The 25,024-nt window shown below is 44.6% G+C and overlaps 1 protein-coding gene across 1 annotated transcript in view; it reads left to right on the top strand.

The window, feature by feature from the left end:
• The window catches only part of GRIN2B (glutamate ionotropic receptor NMDA type subunit 2B), a 50,355-nt gene that overhangs the window by 12,489 nt on the left and 12,842 nt on the right, over window positions 1-25,024 (top strand). The window contains exon 6 of the mRNA XM_019543917.1: window positions 1,366-1,595. Within this exon, the coding sequence (XP_019399462.1) occupies window positions 1,366-1,595 (230 nt within the window). The remainder of the gene's footprint in view (window positions 1-1,365; window positions 1,596-25,024) is intronic.

Below are 25,024 nucleotides of genomic sequence, written 5' to 3'. Positions count from 1 at the left end.
GCTTGAGCAACCTTACATTTTCATGTGGGTTTCTTAGTCGAGCATTACGTTAACATACACATTTATTATTGCTAGAAGGAGTGAATATATGCTCTGAAAAGTGAATATGTAAAACTAATGCCTACTTAAACAGCAGATCTGCTCTGTCCATGTCAGATTCAGAGCTGGAGCTTTTGATTTTTCTGAGAAGAGAAAAAATCAGTAAACTATTCTTTAAAGTTGTTCACTGATCAGAGCCTGGATAGCTTGGCAAAAGCAAACTGGATTCTTTTCTGGTATATGCATGACCAGCAGAAAGTAGGGCTATCAAATTATTAAAAAATTTGAATGCGATTAGTTGCCTGATTAAAAAAAATTAATCACAATTAATTGCAATTTTAATTGCACAACTAAAAACTCCAAATGATGCATAGAAAAACTCAAAATTATGCAGCTTCCCACAGCTCTGTCTCATGACCCACCCCATCCCCTGCCCCTGTCCCACTGCCTCCCTCACCATGGGGGCCTCAATCTGCCCCCCTGCCTCTTCCCTCCCCCATGCCTCTCCCCCTCCACAGACTTACCTGCAGGACGCTGCTCTACATGCCACCAGGCTGCATTCTTGGCTGCGTGCATGCTGTGGCTACTCATTTGTGTCTGTGTGCACTCCCCTGCTGCAGCTGCCCAGGGCCCGTGCCCAGGCTGCCCTGTGCCTCCTCTGCACTGCCACTGCTGCTCAGCTGAGTGGCTCAGAGGTGACAGTGATGGCAGTGGAGCAGTGCCTGGGTGCAAGTTCCAAAGCCACATGCGTGATTAATTCATTACAAAAAATAATGCAAGAACCAATTAATGCGTTAATCACTCACGTTAACTGTGATTACTTGGCAGCCCTAGGAAGGTTAAGTGAACTTCATTTGTGGTTCAGTCCTTCAAATTATATAGTTATGCCTGTGTAAGCCCACTGAGAGTGATAGCTCAAACAGGTGTCTGTAAGGACAATGCAGTTGGAGGACAGTGCTGTTAAGTGAGGTTAGGATTTGGCTGGAAAAATCTTTATTACCAGGGTCATCATGCATGAACCAAATAGGAACAGACTGACTCTGAGATACCAGGGTAGTCAGCCAAAGTACCTTTCTCTTGACAAGTATACAGAGTTTCTGAGGAAGTCTTTGAGGCACAATACATGTGGGTGTCTATGCTGCTTTTCACTTTTCAGAGTAATACTGTACTTTAATGCGGCTGCACATATGTAAGTGTTGCTGCAGGTGTTCATTACAGATGTGGGAACAGATGGTGATATTAATTCAGAAGTCAGGTTGCATGAGTAAAGAGAAACATAGACAGCTTGTCCCAAGGTTTTCATTACCTGTTTCTTGGTCATTCTAGAGCCTGGTGGTCCCTCTTTCACCATTGGCAAAGCTATTTGGTTGCTGTGGGGTCTGGTGTTCAACAACTCTGTGCCTGTGCAGAATCCCAAAGGTACCACTAGCAAGATCATGGTGTCCGTGTGGGCCTTTTTTGCTGTCATCTTCCTGGCCAGCTACACTGCCAACCTGGCTGCCTTCATGATCCAAGAGGAATATGTGGATCAGGTGTCTGGCTTGAGCGACAAAAAGGTAATGGATCTATCAAAAAAAAACCCTTCCCTAGGGATGAAGTTGTTCCCTCTCTCTCCTGTAGTAAGTGGGATCCTAATGAATTTATTCAAAAGATTAGATATTGATGCCAGCTCTGGTTAAAATAGTACAAATGCTCATTACTCTTTTACACTAACAATTTACATGTTTAAAGACTGTGAAAAGGATTAATTGGCTGAAAAGGTGTTGTATATATTGTATAAACAATGATGGACCAGATCTTCCCATAGTGTAAATTAGCATTGCTCCATTGAAGTCAGTGGTACTACACTGGTTTACACCATGGAGGATGTGCCCCTGTAATTTAATGCTCACTAGTTATGAATCGATCCTTGGAAGCATAATACAGAAACCAAACTGTTTTTTCGTTATTAGAGAGTAAGCAGCTATGCTGGGCTGTGTATGTTGGTTTCTTACCAGATTGCTCATGTGTTTGGGGCTCTACTCACTAGTGTGCTAGGAAAGGGTTGCTTTTATAAGCACTAGGCTGTGGGCACTGATTATTTTTTTATAGGGCTACTTCCAGTGAGCATGATGCAGTAGACTCACTTGCCTGTGCAGAGTCTATTCCAGGCTGTACAAACAACTTTGGTATTGTAGAGCTGCCCTTGAGTATTAGGCTGCAAATACTTTTATCGTAGGACAGCTATCAAGAACTGGACGGTACACATAGGCTTGTTATTACAGGCCTGGTTATATAGTTGTGGTCCCCTGTGCACTCTGTGACAGGATAGGCATAAATTGTGTCCAGGCCCATTGCTGCATAGAGACTTTCCTGTCAGCAGGCTGGAAATTCTGTCGCAGATTCGTTTCATTTTTGCTTTTTCAGGGTTTTTTTCTTAACTTGAAGTTCCTCAATATAATTGAATATGACAATGCAAAACACAATATACACAGTGTCCCTCATGTTCTTTATTTTGACTTTTGTCTTCAGGTGGTTCCATGCTGTTCCTACATTTTCCTTTCATCATGCCAGTTATTTTTTTAAATTTTATTTATTATACATTACTGCATGGTAGAAGCTGTCAGATAAAGCAGGATGTTTCTGTAAAAGAGGAGTGGGAGTTGTCCAGGATTAATTGCGAGACAAACACATTAGCTGGGTATTTCTTGTAAAGCTGTCAGCAAAGAAATCAAAGAAAGCATTAATAGTGTTGGCATCATCGAGGTTCACCTTCATCTACCCACTAAGGGCCTTGTCTCGTGGGACATAAAGTACATGTTAAATCTGTGGAACGTTATGCGGTATTCAAGTTAGAACTTGTCACACAATAATATATACTATGATCTCTGGCATACATAGCTTATGCTCCGCTGCTGAAGGGCTGGTGAGCAGGCAGGTGTCCCAGCATGCTTTGCAGGGTCCCTTTTTTTGCATATTTCTGATGAGAACTAAGGAAAACACTGGTTAGCTGACTGTCTTGCTGAAGAAGCAAATTCCAGTGCCTCCTGGGCTAGGCATGGGATCGCCAATCCTTCGCTGACTGACTATCCCAGCTGGCTTCCTGGAGATGGTGAGTGGTAGAATTGACTAAATCCTTGCCCTGGCTGCTCTAATCCACATGATCTCCATACTTCAGTGCCGTTAGCTCCTTGCCCTAGGAGGTGCTACTTTGGGGAATGTAATATTGTCACGAACATCATACTGGTCAATGTGTAGGTGGTACAACACGACACTGTGAAAGCTGCAGCACTATGGGCTCCATACTGGATGACATCTTGACACTGCTGGGCAATAACAGAGCTTGGATTGATGTGAATAGCTCATGCTAAAACCTGGGATGATGATCAGAGGCAGAGGAAATTTAGGATGTCCTGTGGCTCATTCATGGACCTTTATGCTAAGCTAGTTCCACTACTGCAACTCAACGATGTTGGGCTTTGGCACCCTGCGTGCACCAAGAGACACATGTCCTGTTGGTTTGGAAGTCTCTGCACACCAGCAGCCTCTGTTCCATTGACAACCAGCTCTGTGTGGGATGGACAATGGCAATGACAGCTTTACATGAAGTATATGATGCTTTACTTGAAGAGCTGGGGCTTCAGTCCATTGGGCTCAGGGACCTTCATGAGGTCATCACGGAGTTTGATCAAATTACCCTCCATGGAGTTCAGGAGGCCTTCAATGGGACCCACATGCTCATTCTGTGCCCCCATCGCCATGCCTCAGATTAAACCATAAGGGGTTCTTTTCAGTTCTACTCCAGAAAGTTGTGGACCACTGGAGGTCCTTCACTAACATCAGTGTTGGGTGATTGGAAAGGGTACTGATGCCTTCATAGTTGGGAAATCCAATTTCCCAGGGAAGATGGAGTAGGGGGATTTCCCACCCCCATGCTCCCGCTATCAATATGAGTGGGCTGACCGTTCCCTTCCTTGATCATCAGGGACCCAGCCATCTATTGCTCCTCGAATCATGAAGCCAATACACCAGCTGGCTGGACTCCAGGAAGGAGTTCTTCAGTTACCAGGTAAGCAGCTGCCAAATGGTGGTGGAATGTGTCTTTGGGCACCTAAAGGCACACTGGTGGTCCCCAGGGGGGTCCTTTATGAACTTGGGCTGAGGAACATTCCCAGTTTTGTGGCAACTGTGTGCATCTTCCACAATAATTGAAGGGGGAGGGGTGAAGCCTTTCAACTCCAAATGGACCCACGGTGGGGGAAACCCTTAGCACTTTGGATGGTTACTGGACTGAAGCAGTAGTCCTGGCTGAGCATCCTGGACAGAACTACTGGCAGGCTATTCTGATTGGGAAAGCCTTGTCTGATTATTTTTTGGGACATCCTGCCAGGTGGGAAGAGGTGAAGGGGACCTCTGTGTGATTGTAAACCCTTCATTCACTGCACTGCACCTTTTATTATCCATTTCTCCAGAGCATCTCAGTAAACATTGTCCATACTGTGGAAAGGTAAGTCCCTTTTCTCAGCCAGGATGGCCAATCTATTAGATAGGGTTTTAAACTAAGATCGTAGAGGGGTGGGGAAACGCTAACTGGAACCTACCCGGGGACCAATATACAAGAAAGCTGCATCGACAATGCAACCAAGCAAGCCACTCTTATGGGAGCTGAGAAAACAGCTCCCCTTCAATGCAACAGGCAGCCAGCAACCTCAGTAGAAGGACTTAGCTGCTTGTACACCAATGCCAGAAGCATGGGGAACAAGCAGGAGGAACTAGTCCTCCTGCTTACCACTGGGCACTACAATCTAGCAGGGATCACAGAGACCTGGTGGGACTCCTCTTATGACTGGAGCATAGCCATAAAGGGCTACATCTTTCACATGCGGGCACAGCTCACTGCAAGTGGAAGAGGGCAAGCGGCAGTGGAGCAGAGCCCCCGCACTCGCAGAAAAGCTAAGAAGCGATAAGGTAGGGAAGAGAGGTGGGGGTGTTGTCCTCTATGTGAAGGAGCAGTACACCTCCATATAGGCCGATGTTGGCCTCAAAGAAGAACAGCTTGAAACCCTCTGGGTCAAGCTCTGGGGGAGGCCTGGCAAGAGAGACGTGACTGTAGGTGCATACTACGGACTGCCTAACCAAGGGGAGAAACTTGATCTAGTGTTCACCCATGAACTAACGGAGGCCACGCATGCATAGGACATGGTTGTCATGGGTGACTTCAATTACCCAGACATCTCCTGGGAGGAGTGCTCGGCCAGCTTGGATTGATTATGATTCCTCCTGACCGGCACCAAAGAGCTTTTTTTTTTTAATTAGGAAGTACACAAGCCAACTAGAGGCAATGCAGTTCTCAACCTGGTGCTGACCAAAGGGGATGACCTGGTGACCAACGTAAACATAGAGGGTAGCCTAGGCGATAGTGACCTTGAAATGATTACATTCATGATCCGTCACAAGACTGACAAAACAGATACCAAGCTTGAAGTCTTAGACTTCAAAAATGCAAATTTTTAATAAGCTCAGGCCACTAGTAGAGAATACCCTGAGAGATCAAGGACCACAGGTAAAGGGAGCACAAGAAGAATGGTCATTCCTTAAGGAGACGATCCTAAAGGCTCAGAGAAAATCCATTCTCTTATGGAGAAAAAGTAGCAGAAGGGTCAAAAAACCCTCTTGGCTAAGCACGGAAGTTACAACCCTCCTACAGAAAAAGAAAGAGGCGTACAAACAATGGAAGCTTGGGACAGTCTCTAAGGAAGACTACTTGACAATGGCCCGCACTTGTAGAATACAGATTAGGCAAGGTAAGGCAGAAACAAAACTAAAACTAGCTACAAGAATCAAGGACAACAAGAAGTCCTTCTTTAGCTACTTAGGGAGTAAAAGGAAAATTAATGGGAGTGTGGGGCTGCTGCTGAATGCCTTAGGGTACCTGGTCACTACCACTCAGGAAAAAACAGACCTCCTAAATGACTGCTTTGCCTCGGTCTTTCACAAGGCCAAGTGGAACAACGTGCCAGGTAGGGCACAGAATGAGTAGGGCAGGATTGACGCTATTTCCACCATTGTCATAGAACTGGTATACAATCAATTAAAGAAATTAAGACGTATATAAATCAGCAGGACTGGATGAACTCCACCCAAGAGTGCTGCAAGAGTTGGCCAAAGTAATCACAGAGCCTCTGGCAAAGGTCTTTCAAAAATCTTGGGCTTCTGGAGAAATCCCAGAGGACTGGAAGAGGGTCAGTATTGTGCCCATCTTCAAGAAGGGGAAGCGTGAAGACCCAGGAAACTACAGGCCAATTAACTTAACTTCTGTTCCAGGGAAAATCCTAGAAACTTTGATCAAAGAGACTATATGTGACAAACTTGCAGAAGGCATGATACTGAATGACAGCCAGCATGGCTTTGTCATGGGCAAGTCTTGTCTGACCAACTGCATTTCTTTCTATGATCAGGTAATTTGTCACCTGGATGAGAGAAAAGCAGTTGGCATCATATACCGCGACTTCCAGAAAGCCTTTGACGTGGTTTAGTACCATGAGGTAGTAATCAGAAAACTGGAAGATATTGGGCTCAACTGCGGGACCGCCAAGTGGGTGTGAATCTGGTTGCAGGGTAGGACACAGAGTCCAAATGAAAGCATTGGTGTCATCTTGGCGAGACTTGCTGTTCAATATCTTCATCAACGACCTGGTTGAGGGGGTGAAAAGCACATTGGCCAACTTTGCGGACGACACCAAGATATGGGGATGTGCGGACACAACCGCAGATAGGCTGCAGATACAAGGAGACTTAGCCAGGCTGGCATGTTGGGCACAACAGAACCAGATGAGGTTCAACGTAGAGAAATGCAAAGTGCTGCATCTGGGAAGGAAGAACTCCCAGCAAACCTACAGGCTGGGCATCACTAACCTGACCAGCACTACAAATGAAAGAGATCTGGGGGTAACGATAGACCCCAGCATGAATATGAGCCAGCAATGTGATGCAGTAGCCACCAGGGCCAATAAAACTCTGGCATGCATCAATCAGTGCGTCTCCAGTAAATCGAAAAAAGTGATTCTCCCACTTTACTCAACATTGGTGCAGCCGCAGCTGAAGTATTGTGTCCAGTTCTGGGCACTGCACTTCAACAAGGATGTGCTAAAGCTCGAGAAGGTCTAGAGAAGGGCCATCCACATGATCAGGGACTTGCATGGCAAGCCATATAAGGAGAGGCTGAGGGATCTCAGACTCTTCAGCCTAAAGAAAAGAAGGCTGAGAGGGGACCTGATTCCAGCTTACCGCTATATCAGAGGCATACATCAGGGGCTCGGTGAACCAGGGCGCCTTGGGGGAAAACTAGAAACAACAGCCACAAACTCCTGGAAGATAGTTTCAGATTGAACATTAGGAAAAAACTTCTTTACACCTAGGGTGTGTAGACCAGTGGTTTCCAAAGTGGGGTGCGCAAGATGATCCATTGGGGTGCGGGAAGAAAATATTAGAACTTCTATTTATATTTATATAAATATACATATATTGGGGGGGTGGGTGCTCAAAAATTTTTTACTGATGGGGTGTGTGATCAAAAAAGTTTGGAGATCACTGGTCTAGATGATGGAACAAACTCACCCCCCAGAGGTGGTGCAATCATCTACACTAGAGGGCTTCAAGAGAAGACTGGACGGTCACCTGGCTGGGGTCATTTGACCCCAGATGTCTTTCCTGCTCATGCAGGGGGCTGGACCCAATGGTCCTTTGGGGTCCCTTTCAGCCCTATGATTCTATGATACTAAGTGTCGGGCTTGACACTCCCTATTGTGGGGGATTGGGGTGGGAGACCTGGGGTTGGGGGACTGAGGCATAGGGCCTCATGGAGTTGGGGCACCGAATCAAAAGGAGTTTGTGAGGGTTGCATGGGAGGAGGAAATTGAATCACTGGGCAGATCGGACTTGTGAATGTATCAAGTTGAGGACTGGACAGGAAGCGCACAAAGAACAAATTTCCTAACTGGGCAAACTCTTCAAATAAACCTGAAATAAGTATTTGAAATCTTCTCACAAAGGCCTTCTCACAAACAGGTATGATTTGCTTAAAACTCTTTACACTGTGCACTTGTGCCACGTGTGAAGTGGATGGTTTTCGGTCCACCCAAGGCCCTTGTCTATAGGCCTTCTTTCTGGCTGGGATGGTCCCTAGGAGCCATGGCATGGAAGCAAGCCCCCCTACACCCCACTCTATATGGCTCCAAGGAGCTTGATTGTCACAACTCCATGGTTAGATCCAAGTTTGCACTGCTGGGGGTAAATTGTGGTCCATCTTGCTGCTCATCATAAAAGTTCAGGTACTTTTTGGGGGGCACTGTCCTCCTGCTGCTAGAGTGCAGGCCCCTGAGAGGGTGGTGGGGTTTCCATTGCTCCAGGAAAGGGAAGGGCTGCCTCACATTGGTGTTCAGTCAGCCTGCCACTGAGACACTCACTCGCTACTTGGAGTCCAGCCACACTGGGGGATGCAAAACTCCAGCTGGCTAGGGAGGCATGCACAACAATCTGGCCAGCCTCCCCTCGTTTCTACTGATCATCTGGCAGTGGTTGCTGGTCAGAGAAGGGTGGGAGAGGATGAGCTGAAGGCAGCCAGTGTCCATGGTAGTATATGTTGGAATGAGACTAGTGCCATTGACTTGGGTGATGGAGGGTAGGCGGTTATAGGTATCTGTTGCCTGGCTGTCAGGAATAGACAATCCTCTGCAGTAGTAGCCATGGTGTCCAGGAAGGATTTGCATGACTCTGCAATGGACTGAAAGGTCTTGAGGGATGCTTTCTGCATCCTCTCGGAACCCCTCAATCTCCGCACCAGTTCCAGGAACTGTCTTCCTGCATTTCAACCATTTATTGAAGAGTTCTCAGCAGCTGCTCTGATCCATCCTGCCAGTGCTTATAGGCAGCAGGCCAGCTCTCAGTGGTGGTAGCTTGGTGTATGGGGAACTCAGCAAGGTCCTTCAACATTTGATTTCAGTCATCCCACCAATACTTTTGGGTACAGAACACTGTCTGAGCCTGAGTGTCCCTTCGTGGCTTTGAGGCAGCATCAGCACTCAAGCTTCTGAGTGCTCTCATGCCAGGGTGAATGGTGAGGTGTGAAGAATGCAGAAATGGCCTTGAGATTCTTTCTAAACCTGACAGACTATGCATGTGAATTCTGAATTCCCACCCAAACCCTGCCAGGCACACAGACAGCAGGGCATTGACAACAGAGCAGACCTTGAAATTGTTGCAAATTTCTAAGATTGTATGAGGGGAAACATTGCTCAGCCTGGTCATTTTCATGAGCCAGGAAGACAAGAGCAGAACCTCATCATGGTAAGCAAGCACTCTGCTACCCACTCTCACCTAGCTGCTGTCCTCTTTCTTCCTTCCCTGTAAGTTCCCGCATTTAGCCAGGGATCATCTGCTATGAAACTGTTCCCTAACCTCCACCATAACTTGCCTGTCCCTGTCTCAGGACACCACTTCTCTGGCTGGTATTTCCTGGGATAGTGTGTCCCATCAGTGCAGAGCAGAGTTCTTTGAACTTGCAGGTGGTGATCTTGCAAAATATGCCTTGCTGCTTCTAGGACTCTTCTGCCAGCTCATGCCTTAAAGTCATGGAAGGGAATTGCTGCTTTTGAAGGCTGTCTGCTGAGGCTGGCAATCCCATGGAACACCCATGAGGCTCTGGAAGCCGTCCTTCACCTGCATTGCAGCTTCATAGCTCTGCCAGACCTCCTAGCAGTGAGACTGGGGACTGATCATGCCCTGAACTGGGATCTCCCTTTGTTCTCCCAAATGCTTCTCTGAAGAATGATGTCCTGTCCTGTGCCCTGCCTGAATGCTCTGAACCCACTATCTCCGCACCTTCGAGCTGTGAGGTGGACCTAGAATACTGAGGGTCTGCAGCTTTAACTGCCAGAAATGGCTGTGCCCATATCCCTGTGGTGATGGAGGTGGCAAACATCCAAGCACCCAAAAGATGACTGCGTTCCATGTCTCCAGACCCATCTTCATCTAGCACCCACTGAGAAACATATAAGACTACCACTGACCATACCAACAGTTGCAGAGAGGGGGTACAAGGAAGGGTGAGGGGTGGCATGGGGTTAGATTTTAGTCTGTGTTTCTCAGGGCTTCACCCCCTTGGTCACGCCTCTACTATTGCTCAGGCACCTCTAAATAAAAGACTTTGATTGTATGTTTTTGTATGTTGTTGCTCCAAAAAGCTGTCCCAGGGGTTGGACCCTGGCCATGTGGATGGGAGTTCTGTGTGCCTACCCCTGGGTACTAGCACACAGAATTCACCTGGTAGTAACCTATATCCATGGACTAGGGTGAAGGTGACCCTCCAAAACCTACTGATGCACCCCAAAAGGCATGGGATGTCCACAGAGGGATGGAGAGGGGTGAGCTGAAAGCTGCCATTGCTATCTACAGCCAGTCCTGCTACTTGTCCCTGATCCACCATCTGGCCCATGATGCATGTGTAGACTACCTGGTGTTGCCAGCTGCCCTTCATACCATTGGTAGTAGTGGTGATGGTTCTCTCCTTGCCTCGTATCATAAGGTCCTGCATCTTGCCACAGCTCCTGCTTGAGGCCTGCCTGCTGGAGTTTGACAAGGGCATTCTCTGATCCATTTTGGTTTATGAGGCTACGGTGGTGTCATGTGGGCTGGGGTCTTACTCCCCAGAGCAGGTAGGGGTGTTGCTTTAGGTTCAGTACCATCCCTTGGGCAGTAGAATTTGGGTAGGTGGATAGACTGTCCCATGGATTGGGGTGGGGGGCTGGAAGTGGTGCATCTTGGGATGCTGGAAGACCATACTTTGCTTGTATTATCCCTGTGAAGCAATCTGGCAACTGTTGAACAATTGTTACTTAATATGATCTAGAGGTACTCCTCACATGAAAAGTCATAACTTTTCTACAATACAGTCATACTTACCACATGTTGTATTGCTTGAATGCATGGACATTCATGGTTTAACTGCAGTTAATACATACTAAGTGTATCATGTGGCATGGCCCTAAGTCGAATGGGATAAATCATACCTCTGAGCTGTTATTTCAGACTGCCTGCAGACACAAGAAGACAGAAACTCATCCATCTTCATTATTCATGTTTCTAAAGGCAGACTTCATGCCCATGAGTCTATAAAATATCAAATAGGTTGCAGCAAATTCCACACTTTCAGATGTAAGGAGTGAATTGGATCTTAATTAGGTCACTGATACTGTTTTAGGTACTGTTGCTTCTATATGCTGGGTCTGGGTACTTCTTCCAGTTCTACCCCTCTTGGTTTACATATCTATACTTGCATTTGATATGCTGTACACTACAATGCAAGTTTATCAGAACAGAAAAGGAAGACAGAACATGTAAGTGATTAAGCTTTTGGACAGATATATTGCTTTCAGTGCATGACATACATTGGGGTAAAATTGTATAGCTTTAGAACCAAGTGAAAGTTGCCAAGCACTATGTTTTTCAAAGCTTACTCTGCTGTGTGTATGCCTCACCCATGACTAATAAGGGGAAGGGTAGATTTATGCTCCATGCATAGGACATGAATGAATAAGCTTGGTGTATCACACCTACATGAGTTTTCACTTGCTTCACAACTGAAGAAGTACAAATAACCAGTAACATTTGTAGAATTTCTGACCCAAATTCCAGATGTTTTCACGCAGATTTTGGATTCCTTAATCACTCTGGGTAAAACTCACTTGTCTGCCCCACACAAAACCTATGTATTTCTAACATCCCTGCCTCTCCTACTTGATGTAGGGTAAAGATGGGACACAAGTGGTTCACAAACCTCACATGCAGCCATCAGCATAGGAGTGAATCTCACCTAGAGAGAGCAGTATATAAGCTGAGCCCTCTCTTCGTTTTCCAGAATTTCCGTGGCTTCATTCTTCTAGCTGGTTAGGGCTGGAGGAGACAGCAGCCGACAAACCACAGAAAGTCCACAAGAAAATGAATGTACTTCAGCTCTTAGGGTCTTTTGTCCTAATCTACCAAATCAAGAAACTCTTGTCCATGGCAGTCATTTGTGGAACAAAAGAAGGGTCATAAAGTTAGGTAGGCCAAGCTAATACGTTGGGCCTATTCACTATAAAGGAGATTGTCTTTCTTCCCACGCATCTCCCGTACTTCTTGAATCTGTTAGCAAACTCCTCAGGAGTATAGAGGTATTAGGGAAAGGACCCCATCTTCCCTATGAAGCAGGGATGCAAGTAAATTTATCACCAGGTCTTCAAAGGAAAAATGATACTGTCCAGCATTATATTGTCATTCAAGTACAAGTTAACTCCTTTACTGATGGTCCCTCCCATAGGGTCTCCTTAGATATGGTGGGCCTTACTTCTATGTTTCTGTTCCAAAATGGCACTAGAGCACTAGAAATGACTTGTAGCTTCTGTAGACCTTTCTGTCCAGTGGTCCCAGCTAGTAGGTATTGAAGTGACCCAGTCTTTTATGGACTGTCACCTCATTTCTCTTTAGAGGCTCTGCTAATTCTCTGCAGGAAGATTGCCACATTTCTGACCCCTCTTCTTCCTGTGCACAATCCTGAAACTCTCCCTGCTAACTACATCAACCTTATTCTCTGAAGAGCTGAACAGAAGCTCAGGCATGGGATTTAGCCAGATACTCACTTTATTTAATTCCTCCAAGTTAAAGTTTCCTGCAGATAAGCGTCAAGGTCAGTGCTATGGGTTTTAAAGTAGATTCAGCAATCATCTGTTCTGGGAAGGGAAATTCCCTACCCATTGAGGGCAGTGTGGTCTTTACCACAGTGTCAATGTGGGTAATTAGCATCCAGGTCTGAGGACCAGGTTAAACAAGCCCAGGTATGAGCACCATACTAAAAAACCATGCTTGAGTTATCATGTCCTGACTGGTGCTATTGTAGTCATCCATGTGAATCACTAAGGCTAAAAATGGGTAACCGGTTTGATTTTCATCAGAGCATTTTGTGCCGCGTCAAATCCAGACCTTACAGACAGCAGAGCTTAATGTCTCAGCTTAAATACCTGTGTATTATTCAAATTAAAACTTTTCCTTGGAATAATTGCAGCTAATTCAAGTTAATTGCTATTTAAACCTAGTGTGTAAACAGCTCTGCCACATGTATTTTGGTGCGAGTCATATCCCAGCCAAATCAGGGCTGCATTAAACCAGTTGTCTGTTTTTAGCCTGAGACTGTCCATGGTTCTCAGGTAAAGTAAACCAAAGTGCTCTATGATTCTTTCTCGGCAAAATGTGTAAGAACTATCTCTCCTTCAGGCAACACAGGGAAATTTGGAGAAAGCACTGGACAGCTCAACAGTCAAACAGTTCAGTTTGCATCTTCACTGCAAGGTGAAAGGGTTGCCAGCCCTAGTGAAAGCTTTATGCAGGTCCCAGAAGAGCTAGCTAGGTACGATTGAACTTGGGTGAGGGTTTTCTGTAAGGGTAGAAGATAATCTTAAAGAAATTCTCTGCCCATTGAGACAGGGGGACTGGTTCACTCATCAGGTAGGGAAAGTGTGGCATGAGGAGAGCCAGAGCGCAGAGCAGCTCAAGCCTTGTGAAATACTCAGTCTTCGGAGGCATCTGGAGTTGGCTATCTCAATTTCAAAATTGAAAACAAAATGTTTTTGTCTTCCCCACTACTACCCTCTAAATTTCTCTTCCCTGCTTAATACAATTAGTATTTTATGTTAAGCCAAATTTTAAAAAAAGAACTATTTCGCCAACTCTTAGGTTATACAAGGCCCTCAAGTCCACAAAGGAATTAAGCATGTGTTTAATTTTTGAGCTCATGAGTTGGTACGTGAAAGTTCATGGGATATTACTCACACAATTAAAATCTACAGCTTTTACTGAGGTGTGAGGTTTCATACACTAAATCTCTGCTCTGGAGGAGGTTACAGCAGGTAACTTCACATCTGCAGGTCTCTTGAGGAGTGCAGAAGTGGGGTTTAGCTTTTGCACCTCACCAGATCTGCAAGGTGGGAAACTATTTCAGTTGGCTGTCTTAGTTGTAGAGCTCTTAAGGTGGCACATAACACAAACACAACCTTTTTTTCTGTAGTTTTGTGTAGACTTACATGGCAAAATGAGGCTTTTACGTGGTAGCTGTAAAAGATGGAAATATGCTGCCAGTTCAGTGGCAATATGATTTGCACTGTTCAGGAGACATTCATGGAAGTTATGAAGTAGCTAGACAAATACAGAACAGACAGTGCATAGTTAAAGACCCCACAGCTGCTTTTAACTCTGTTCTCTTGCATGTAAAGCACATTAATGCACCATAGTTATGGCGCATGAAATTTAGGACTTGGATACCCAAATACTGGCAGTAACTGGTGCTACTGTGCAGTAGCACTGGCGCACGGGTTTTTACAGATGCTAACTGTACAACAGCCTACTACTACTGTGCAGTAGCATTTTAGCATGGGTTTAGCTGCTGTGCACAGTGTTATTAAGCTACTGTGTAGTTAGTGTCTCGTGTAGCTGCACCCAGTCTTTCTTAGATGAGCATCATGTCCCTCCTATTATGTATTATTTGTCAAAAAGGATTATATAATAGACTGGAATTGGATTTTCTTCTGCACTGCTTCTCTGGTGAGACAGTTTACTGTAAATAAATTGAAATATGTACTTACTGTCTTCTGTTTAAATGTAGTCTTTCTACCTAAGATTAGATGCACTTGCGCAAAGCTTTCTATTATTGCTTAATATAGCGTATGCTAATTAATTGCAAGCACACATGACAGTCAGAGCCCAGATTTACTATTAACTCTGAATTTTCAAACTCTCTACTTTAATTGTGGTGATCTTTCTGTGCATCATTTTAAATGGTCAGCCACTGAAATGTATGAGAATTTTTTATCCATCCATATACATGCAGTGAGTTACAGCACAAGATGGATGCCCAAGCTGGGACACTGCTTTTTTAAAATTTTAATGAGATCCTCAAAACTTGTTATGCTTAAAGAAAATTGTTTCAGTAGTTTTAAGGCTCTGAACATTTTAAATCATCAGGTTTTGAACCACATTTGTTGTTTTTCATCCTTTCTTTTTCTTTCTTCTCTTTCCCTCCATTTGTGTCCCTCTCTTTCTCTCCCTCAGCCCAAGCTGAGAACACTGATAAAGCTACGATGTTCTTTATCTTTGGCTCAGTCTCTCAGGACCCTCTCTTCCATGGGTCTGCAAGGATGAATGGCAGTACAAACTTGTAATGGGGCTTTTCAGGATTAATGGGAGTAAAAATGTGTTTTTGTCAGGAATTTAAGCAGATATGACATGAGGAATATGCTGAGTAAGGCTCGAGTCATCTCTGTCAGTGAAGGGAGATGCAGCTGAGGTGCAATCATGGGAGAATGATGGGGGCATTTATCGTTTGAAATAGAGGGGCAAGTTTCTGAAGTAGTGGCACTATTCCTAACTTACAGCTTTCTTTTTTCTCTAGCCTCACTATCCTGGCACATCACAGATGCTGGTTACTATTTTCTGGTCCTTTTTTTTCTCTTAGTCTTTACTTGGTATTAACCATTTGGAGACTTCTGCTACATTTGGCCACCTATATGTTCATTTTTTTAGCAGTTTGAAAAATGATTGATCTGAGGAAGGGCACTTGGTGTTTAAAAGCTTGTCTAAAATCTCTTCCAGCTATGCACTTGATCCAATAAAATATATCATGTTCCCACTGAAAAAAGATCCTTGCTTTTTGCAATCTGGAAAGGCCAAACTTCTGTGAGTTATGCAATCACATTAATAATAATTATTATTATTATAATAATTATAATAATAATAATACAAAGTTTGTCCGGTTTCCTACTTCAGAATAAGAATAACTAAATGGAGACAGAAGCTAAGTGTATTTTTATTTATTACTTATATAGCTCCATAAACATGCATGGCACTTAGCAGTCAAATAAAAGACAATGGCCCTTCCTTCATAAGTTTACAGTCTGAGAGATAAAAACTACCTCATACAACTCTAGAGGCTGTGAACTCTAAAATGTAAGTGCTATATGGAAATGATTGTTGGAGTTACTGGAATGCTTTGATTAGTCACAGATGCAAATTTGAAATTCCATATATTTTTCACTCAGGTAGATTGTAAAATGTTCAGAGCAGGGATCGAGCCTCCCTACATGTTAGAGAACCTATTTAATATCAGTCTGAACTCCATTTGGAGCCTTTTGATGCGACCACTTATTCTAAGGGATATGTCTGTGCCTGAGTGGCAGAGATCTTAGGTGTGCAACTAAGGGTATAAGCCCCACTTGCCCATTCTGTGCATATCAATCTTGGATATTGTCGCACTTAGAAAGTGGGTTTTTAAACCTAATGTTCCAAGAATTGACAGAATATCCAGTTGATCAATACCAGAAAGGCTTTAATAACAATACCACAAGCAAGCTACAAAACTAAATGACAGAAAAAAGACTCTTTTCCACTATAAGATGAGCTGTTAGTCTTTGTATTCTCTTAGCTGCAAAGATAGCTTTACCCAATGCAGGCAGGATACGGTTCTTGTACAGCCTCGCAGCGTGGATCTGTTTGTTTATCAGCTGGGTGGCAGAATGACTTCTTGGTCTTTCCTGGACTGCACACACTTTTCTGGCAGTTCTGTCTTACTTTATACAGCTTAATTGTATAGCTTCAATGCATTTTTCCTTGATAGTTGGCTGATTAAAGTCAAAACAAAAAAGGGAGGAAAAGGGTGACCATCATATTGCAACTATTAAATTGCCTGGCTCCTGTTTTTGGATTTGTCTAGATCTGAAAACTTGTGTTTCTCGCAGCCCCCTGCAATTAGAGGTTAATTACAGGTGATGGGCTTTGAGTGGTCCAACAGGATGCTTAGAGGTGTTACCAGACCTGTCTTTGGGTATTTGTTTATCAATGGGGCAAATCTGCAATAGCTTATACCGGTGATAGTCTATTTAGAAAACTCCAAACATAAATGGAATGGTTGAGACATTTATACCACCTTAGACATTGGATGCTTGTTTGGAAAAATGTTAGCATGTCACATACAGGACATCTTTCCTGTATTCAATGAACCTTTTACATGTTTTGCTTGAAATGTATATTTAGTTTTTTGTCTTCTTTAGTTGCTAGTTCAGTTGAAATGTATATGTAGTTACCTTGCCTTCACTGGCTCAGCCTTTCCTTTGGCTTTCTTAGCTTGGAAATACACATGTGACGAGCATGTCAGGACTCTGTTAACAATTGTAACCATCACTTTTATTATTTTATGGCATGGGTCTGGTACTGGATACCGCAAGCACTCCACTGTCTCGATGCCTAATGGGCTGCAGGCCATTAGCAGAGTTTGGCAGTCAGGACTTGTAGTAGAGATGATACCTTTTATTAGACCGACAAGATTTTTGCAAAAATTTTCTTTAATTGCAAGATTTTGGGCACAAACACCCTTCATCAGGCATTGGAGAAAAGATTGTAAAAGTTCTCCTGGGTAGAAATTAGTGGAGTTTGATTTTCTTGTGACAGTCTTGTTACCACAAGCCAGGCTTGCCCCAGGAATTTTCTTGCATTTTTGTGCAAGAGACACTGTCCAAGCTTTCACAGTTTTCATATGCAGCAGATGTTAGGCTGTGAGGATAACCCAAAGGTGCCCCAAGGCACCATGAGACGCATAACTGGAAATGCAGGTTTTGAGTGTGATGCCAGCAGTGCCCCATGGAACCTTCCAGCTTCCCTTCTGGGGCTGATGCACACAAAGTGGATGAGTGTAGCTTATTGCTTTGGTGGAAGTACTGAGCTCTTTGATGCTGCTGTGTGGACACATTGTCAGAATTGGCCAATATTTTACACTTGGTGCCCATTATTCAGTATCCATATGAAGATCTGTGTGCAGAAGAAACATGTCAATTTTATTGACTCCCTACTCCATCATAAGATACCACTACATGTACAGAACTCCACTGGCTTTCCTTTCCAGAGAGGGCAATTTCTCTCCCCATCCCTGAAATGTGTGCAACCCTCCCCTCCCCTTTCCTCAACCCCCCACAACTTTCTTTTGATTTAGTTTTTTTTTTTTTTTTAACTGACTCTCTCCTGTGCAGTTGCATTACATTTCATACCTCGTTATTATCCATGGTCACCCATCTATCCTTTTTAGCAGTAGCATGTTCTGGCGTTCTCTCTCCCATTGATTATCTGTTTCTGTTCATATCTCTTTAAGATTTTTACCTAAACATTTTCCAGATGGCATATCACTTTTGTTGTTTGCTTTCCTGGGGCTATCTTGAAATGCTTCTTTTTGCCAGTTCCACTTTAACGTGAAATTGACCACAAGATACAGCGTATGGGTAGCATTTGATACTTGGGATGGTGGTTCATAGAGTGAATGATTTACATGCATTACACATGCATGTGGACAAATAAAAGCTATGAAAACTATATTTTAACTCATATGTGAGTGTGGGTGGATCTAGAATTTTGAAAGGGAGGGTGCAGATGGTTTGGTGTATCATCACATATAAAACAACACATGTTTTTCTCCAGTTAAAATTAAACTAGAAGCTTTGCTAATATGTTAGGGGGGTAGGGTTATATTGTTTAGTTTAAAATTGAAGCAAAAATAAATATAACTTCACTGGAATAAGTTAAAAACAATTTACAGGGCTGTGAAGTAGGAGCTTCGTTACCAGGAACAGTGCACGGACACAGAGGAAGAAAGCCTAGCTTGGTTGGTGGAACAGCAAGACCATTAAAAAGAAGAGAAGGTCATTAACACTGGTGGAATGAAGAGTTTAGAAGGGATCAGGTAGATTACAATGAGCTATGAAGTCAGCTGACTCCCTCACTGTTGCCTGACTAGAAATGCTACTGCTAGGCAGTTGGTTTTAAACTTTGAGTGGAGCAGGAATCAAAGAGGGGGTGCAAGTGCACCAGTGCTTGCATCCCTGTATGTGGGCACGCACTGAATTGCAACAGTTAGGCCTATAGTGATCCTATCCCATAAGCACTACTTTGATTAGTATGCAAAGGGACTTCTGTTTAGTCAAGAGGCTCAGTGATCCCAAGATGGGGATGTTTTCCTGTTGCTGAAGAGATATGATAGGCACCTAAGTACATGGCTGTGATAGGGCTTTATAGCTCTGATGTATACACATTGATAACACTTTATAGGCCTGATATGTATGGAGTTATATGATGGGGGAAAAGGCTTCAATATGCTGGAGACATGGTGTCCTAGTTGGCAAAGAGACCATGTAGTTCTGATGCATGTTTGGCTTGCTTGCAGTAACGGGACCTTGCCATTGTAGTATGTCTAAGAGTCTGGCCAGGGAAGAGGCTGCTTAGCCCTGACAAAGCTGAAGCAATCATGCAGTGAAGGGGCCACATGGTCTCAGTGAATACCTGGTGATCTGGTTGTTAATGAAGCCATATGCCTGAGATACCATCTGGTTGGAGAAGAGTTTGTATAGCCCTGAGTTTTTAAGCAATCTGTTTGGTACAGAGACAGCCAACCCAGAACTGATATGGGTATCTCAGTCCAGTTGGTGAAGAGGCTGTACAATCCCACTGTGTGCATTCCTCTGGCAATAATTATATGTGATGGAGGCCTCTTCCACCAATGGATCACTGCTTTCATCTCATCCATTTTACAAGGACAGCTATTTTTAACTGTACTATTTTTGATCTTCCTCTTTTTCTTTTGACTTCTGCACTATTCCTAGTGTGTCTGTTCCTTTTCCTCACCTGGCAGTGTCGCTATTTCATCTGTAGATGTTCTTGCATCTTTGGCTCTTTCTAAGGGGAGTCTAGCTTCTCCCCACATCTTACAGGGAGGGTTAATCTAATTTTTCACCAATTCTGTTAAGAGTCAGAAACATTAGCATGAATAACTCTCTTGAAAGTCATCAAGGGCTGTGTGTGGAAGAAGGCACTATGCAAAATAAGGCTTGAGAATTTGAAAAGCCACAGGGTATTTGTTAATAAGATAGACTAGAAGGCTGAGGAAATGGGATGCATTTTCAGGATCTCTTAAAGCTATAGGTTAGATTTAGCATTGTCTCCTCACAGTGTCATTTATACCCAAAGCAATGTATGTCTTCAGTGTAAATAACAGAAGTCAAGAGACTGATGTTTGACCACTGGGAGTCCTTGGTTTGCATTCTGTTCTGGAGCCAGGTAATGGAATGGTTGATGAGGTGGTTGAAACTTCATTGTACAGGGTATTGGTCTTTACTGAGAAGATGAAGAGTGATATCTTGCAAGCATGAACAGAGGGAGCAGAAATGTCAGATGGAAAAAAAATGAGGAACTGAAAGTTGGTAGCCTCATGAAATAAACTCAGAATTCTGTCCTGGGAAGAAAAGTGCTTGCAATGTATAAGTCGGGTGTCTACCTTGAGGTGATAAGAATAAGTGGGAAATGAAACTTGAGAAGTCTCTGTAAGAAGGAACTGTCAATAAATAAGGAATGAGCAACACTGGCTTTTAGGCTTGTACTACACACAGGCTTCATTATTGTTAAATAATTTAGGTTAAAGTGTGATTTTCTTTCAGACTAACTATGCTGGTATAATCCAGTGTGCAGACACTATTATAGCAATAAACATATGACTCATGGGCTGGATTTGGCCCATGGAACCATTCCATCTGGCCTACTGGTAGTCCATCAGGCTACCAGAATTTGTGGGCCCTAATCTGTCACAGAATTGAGGATCCCTGGACCCCAATGAACATGGCCTCCGGAGGTGGGGGGGGCAGCCCCATAGACCCACATTGCAGCCTGAATGCAGTGCCATGCTGCTGCATGCTCCCAGATCCAGGCTGCTACCTGAGTGTGGCTTTATGCTGCCACACATCCCCAGACACATACTGCTGCCTGAATGTGTTTCTTTGATGCTGCCTGCCCCTGGACCCACTGTGGTTGCTTCTAGCCCTTCAGGGTGAATTTGACGTCCCTCATTTAGGTAAAGATGTGTGTAGCCTTGATGACAATGACAATGATGATGATAATTTATATTCCAAAAAAAAGTTAAGTGCTTTCTGAATATAGATCAAATTCTGAAGTTTCAGCTCTGAAGACCTAGTCAGCTGGACAAGACACAGGTTAAATAAAGTAGGTCTGGAGTTTAGTTGTAGCCGTGATGGTTCAGGAAACATTGAGATGTGAGGCTTTTTTGTGATACCTTTTCTGGACCAGCTGTGTAGTTAGGAGAGCTATTGGACAAGCTTTCAGGCATCAGGTGCTCTTCCTCACATCTATTAGGAACTACCAACATATAAATGGGGGGTACCTTGGAGATGCAAGGCAAGACTGCTGACCTGATTTAAAAAGAAAACAGTGTCTTTGAAAACAGTGAGACTGGAGTTTTAGACAAAAAATTAAGGTATAAGCAGACTGTGTCAAGATCCTTCTATAGGAGATCAGGGCAGCATCAACCCAAGATGTTTGCACAAGGCAGAGAGGTTATGCTACAAGCATTCACATGCATTCAGGCTTTGCTTTCCTGTTTGGAAAAGGCTGGCGTGAGTCTCAGAAAACATCTGTTGATAGTTTAGCTCCCTAAAAGAGTTTTCAGTAAGGATTCGAACTCTTGTGGAACAGTTGACAAAACTGTGGCAAGAAGCAGAAGTGCTGAAGCCAGACAACCTGTCTCGGAGCAATGCAGAGAGGAAGCTCAGGGGTTGCCACTAAGAAAGTTATCCCCCCTAGATGGACTGTGTGAAAACTGGCATTTCACATGTGTGCGCTTAAATGTTACTCTCAGCTTTGGATTTGCTGGCAGTTCCTGTCTTAGCAGTGGCTCTTCTTCTTCAGAGCTCCATCTCAGAGGGGATACCCTCCCAAATCCACTCTTAGGGAGTGATTTTTCTCTACCCCATTCCACAGACAGAGCTCTGCCAACAAAGGATATAGTATAGATGCAGTTACACTGGCAAAAAAATCCCTGTGGTAGCAATTACTCTGTTGAGCAAACTGGTTGAAACTATGCTGGCAAGTTCTTTTTACTGTAGACAATGCCTATACCAGGCAGACAAACATGTGCAGATGGACTTTTCACAGGGAACAATTTCATGATAGACAATGTACTTTTTTGTAGGGGATAAAAAAGAATCTCATCATATTAATTGTGGCCAATTAGAGTTAACCCCCACCCCCTTATCCCTGCCAATCACAGCTGCCTGAATGGAAAGAAACCCTATCACCTGTTTCATTATGCAGATTGATATTCAAACATCCGAGAACAATGCTGCCTTGTGCACGGCATGGTTCCAAATTGCTAATGAGACTGCACTGCCAGACAAGTCACTTAACCTGCTGCTGCTGAAGGCTTTCATAGAGGGAGATGGGGAGAGCAGAAAAGAGACTCTCAGCTCTGGATTTGCTGGCAGTCCCTGTCTTAGCAGTGGCTCTCCTTCTTCAGAGCTCCATCTCGGAGAGGATACCCTCCCAAAGCCACTCTTACGTTGTGATTTTTTGCCTCTTGGTTTTGTGGAGGGAGGAAGAGGAATTGAGAGTGAAGTAGCTCTTGGGCTTCTGTGTGTGTAAAGACAACAATACACGTGCAGCCACAGTTGCACAGAAACGCTTCTGTAGAAGAGCATTCATGCAGTCCTGCATCCGCACAGGGCCCTACAGGGCCTCCCTGCCAGGAAACAGGCACACCGGCAAGCAGAGATACATACACTCACAGTAGTGGATCCAGTGGGGGTGCAATGATGTGACTGCATCCCTCCCCGCTTTTCAGCCGTGCTGCAGGACAGCAGCTGGGAACTTCTTTCGAAGTCCTGAAGTAGGTAAGAATTCCACATCTCTCAACATCCCCTCTCTGCCCCTCCATGCTCTGCAGCACTCACCCTTGCCTATCATTCCCCTGCTTCCCTACTGCCAATGCCCCCATTGTCCCCTGCTGACCTGGGGCAGGGGAGCTCCAAAACCTTTCCTGCTCTGCTCCAGCTGACTTGTGTAGGGAGCCAGGCTGAGCAGGGAATGGCAGCAGTGGTGACGGCGGGTAGCTCTCCCTCCCTGCCACTTGCCCTGGGTGTTTCCTGCCAGCATGGGAGTGGGTGTAAGGATAGGGAAACCTACTTGTCACCACAGTTGTCCCTAGCCAAGCCTGGCACCCTGCTCAGCGGCTCCCTGCAGCCTTGGTAGGAGCAGGACAGTGATGGTGGCAGGTGGGGCTCACTGTGCCCATAGGCGTAAACAGGGAGAGGGGAAATGGGATGGCAAGGAAGGAGAGGTACTGTGGAGCATGGAGAGGAAGAGGGGGGATAAGAGTGGGGGCTGGGGGGATTCTTACCGACTTCTGGGCCTCAGAAAAAGGCCATAGTTGCCATTCCCATGGCACACTTTGCCTATCCTGGTTGGGGGAATAAGTTGGGAGCAAGGGTACATCCACTCCTGCAGGGCTAGACACTGCCCCCACATCCCCCACTTCTAAAAGTCCTAGGCCTCCCTATGTGCATCAGCACTGTCAGCACACACCCATTCAATCGGCTCCCTGTGACTCTCCGTAGTCACAGATTCTCCTTCCATTTGTGCTACCGCTGTATCATCTTTCCTTCTCTTACCTATAAGGAGGCAAAAGCAACTCTTGCTGTTATTATTTGGTCCACACTGTTTTTCAGAGGTATCAAGGGGAGTTGTATAGGGGTCTGTAGTCCTGGATATAGAGGGACAGTGACTCAGGGCCTTTGTAGCACAGGAACTTAAGATGAAATGATAAGAGATCTTTAGGAGCTTTGGATTTAGATGCTGACCCTGTGCATAAATGCCCATGTTTAATTTCTAGATCTATATTGACTGAGGCCCAGCAGAGACCCTTTCCACATAATGCTTCTCCCATAGCATCTTATACCCCATCTTATATTGTCTACTACTAGGATAGCACAGCAACATACTTTGCCTCTCCTCCTTGTGGGGTGACATTTTCTAAGCCAGTTGTAGAGATAGGCACAACCCAGGAGACCTACTTCCTTTGCTGGGGTCTCTTGCAGCACTGCCATGCCTTTTTGGATTTCCCAGGGAGATCCAAGAGATGAGATCCCTTATCCTGGTGCTTTGCTAGGCCAGCAGGAGGTGTGTACCTTCCCTAGGTAGGCAGTGCTAGTACTTTCTGAGGGATCAAGCAACCTTCCCACTCCTTCACTGCATGCCACATCTTGGGGCAATGAGATCAGAAATATTCTGATTGATCCTACTGCTTCTGGCTCTGCCCCAGACCTAGGGATCTTGGTTGTGATGCTGTTCTCCAAGCCCAAGTTAAAAGAGAGGAACTAGCTAACTAACTAACTTGTGATATAGGATATCATTTCCTTTAATAGTGAGGACTTTTTTCCCTTCCCAAGCCTTTCCCTTCTCTCCTGGGTCCTATGGACTGGTGAGTGGCAGTTGGGCATCGATTCCCTTCAGTGTTATGAACACAAAGCCAGGAGTCAGGGAATGAATATTTATGTGTGTTCCTGTCAAGCTTTAGAGCCAAGGATCTTTGCTTTTGGGTATCGTATGGATCCTTGCATATAATTTCATATCTTGCTCTCCACAGGACTGCAGTGGGAGACTTACTCTAAGGTGCGTGTGGAGATTTGGTTTTGATTGAATGGTGAGAGTGGAGGGAGAAAAGGGGGAGCTCACAAGAAAATACCTGGATGTAAATAAATTTTCTTGCAGGCATTCTTACTGGGTCCATTTCCAGGGCCAACCTTTTATAGCCAGAGGGAACGATAGTTTCTGTCACTTGGGAACTTTCTTTTTTTTTTTTTTAACTTGAGAGAGGAATTGAGAAAAGAGATGAGTGACTGATGTTGCTAATGTGGTTCTTCGTGTGCAGTGGGGTGCTCTGGAAGATTCAGGGATCACTGTCCTGTTCTACACCACTTTATAGTTTCATGGTTTCTAGGGTCGGAAGGGACCTGAGTAGATCATCTAGTCCGAACCCCTGCCATGGCAGGCAAGAGTACTGGGGTCAAACGACCCCAGCAAAGTGTTCATCTAGCCTCCTCTTAAA

The sequence above is a fragment of the Crocodylus porosus genome, unplaced genomic scaffold, assembly GCF_001723895.1.
Source record: "Crocodylus porosus isolate Cpor-Errol unplaced genomic scaffold, CroPor_comp1, whole genome shotgun sequence".
In the NCBI taxonomy this organism is placed as follows: domain Eukaryota; kingdom Metazoa; phylum Chordata; order Crocodylia; family Crocodylidae; genus Crocodylus; species Crocodylus porosus.
This window is presented reverse-complemented; position numbering and strand designations above follow the sequence as displayed.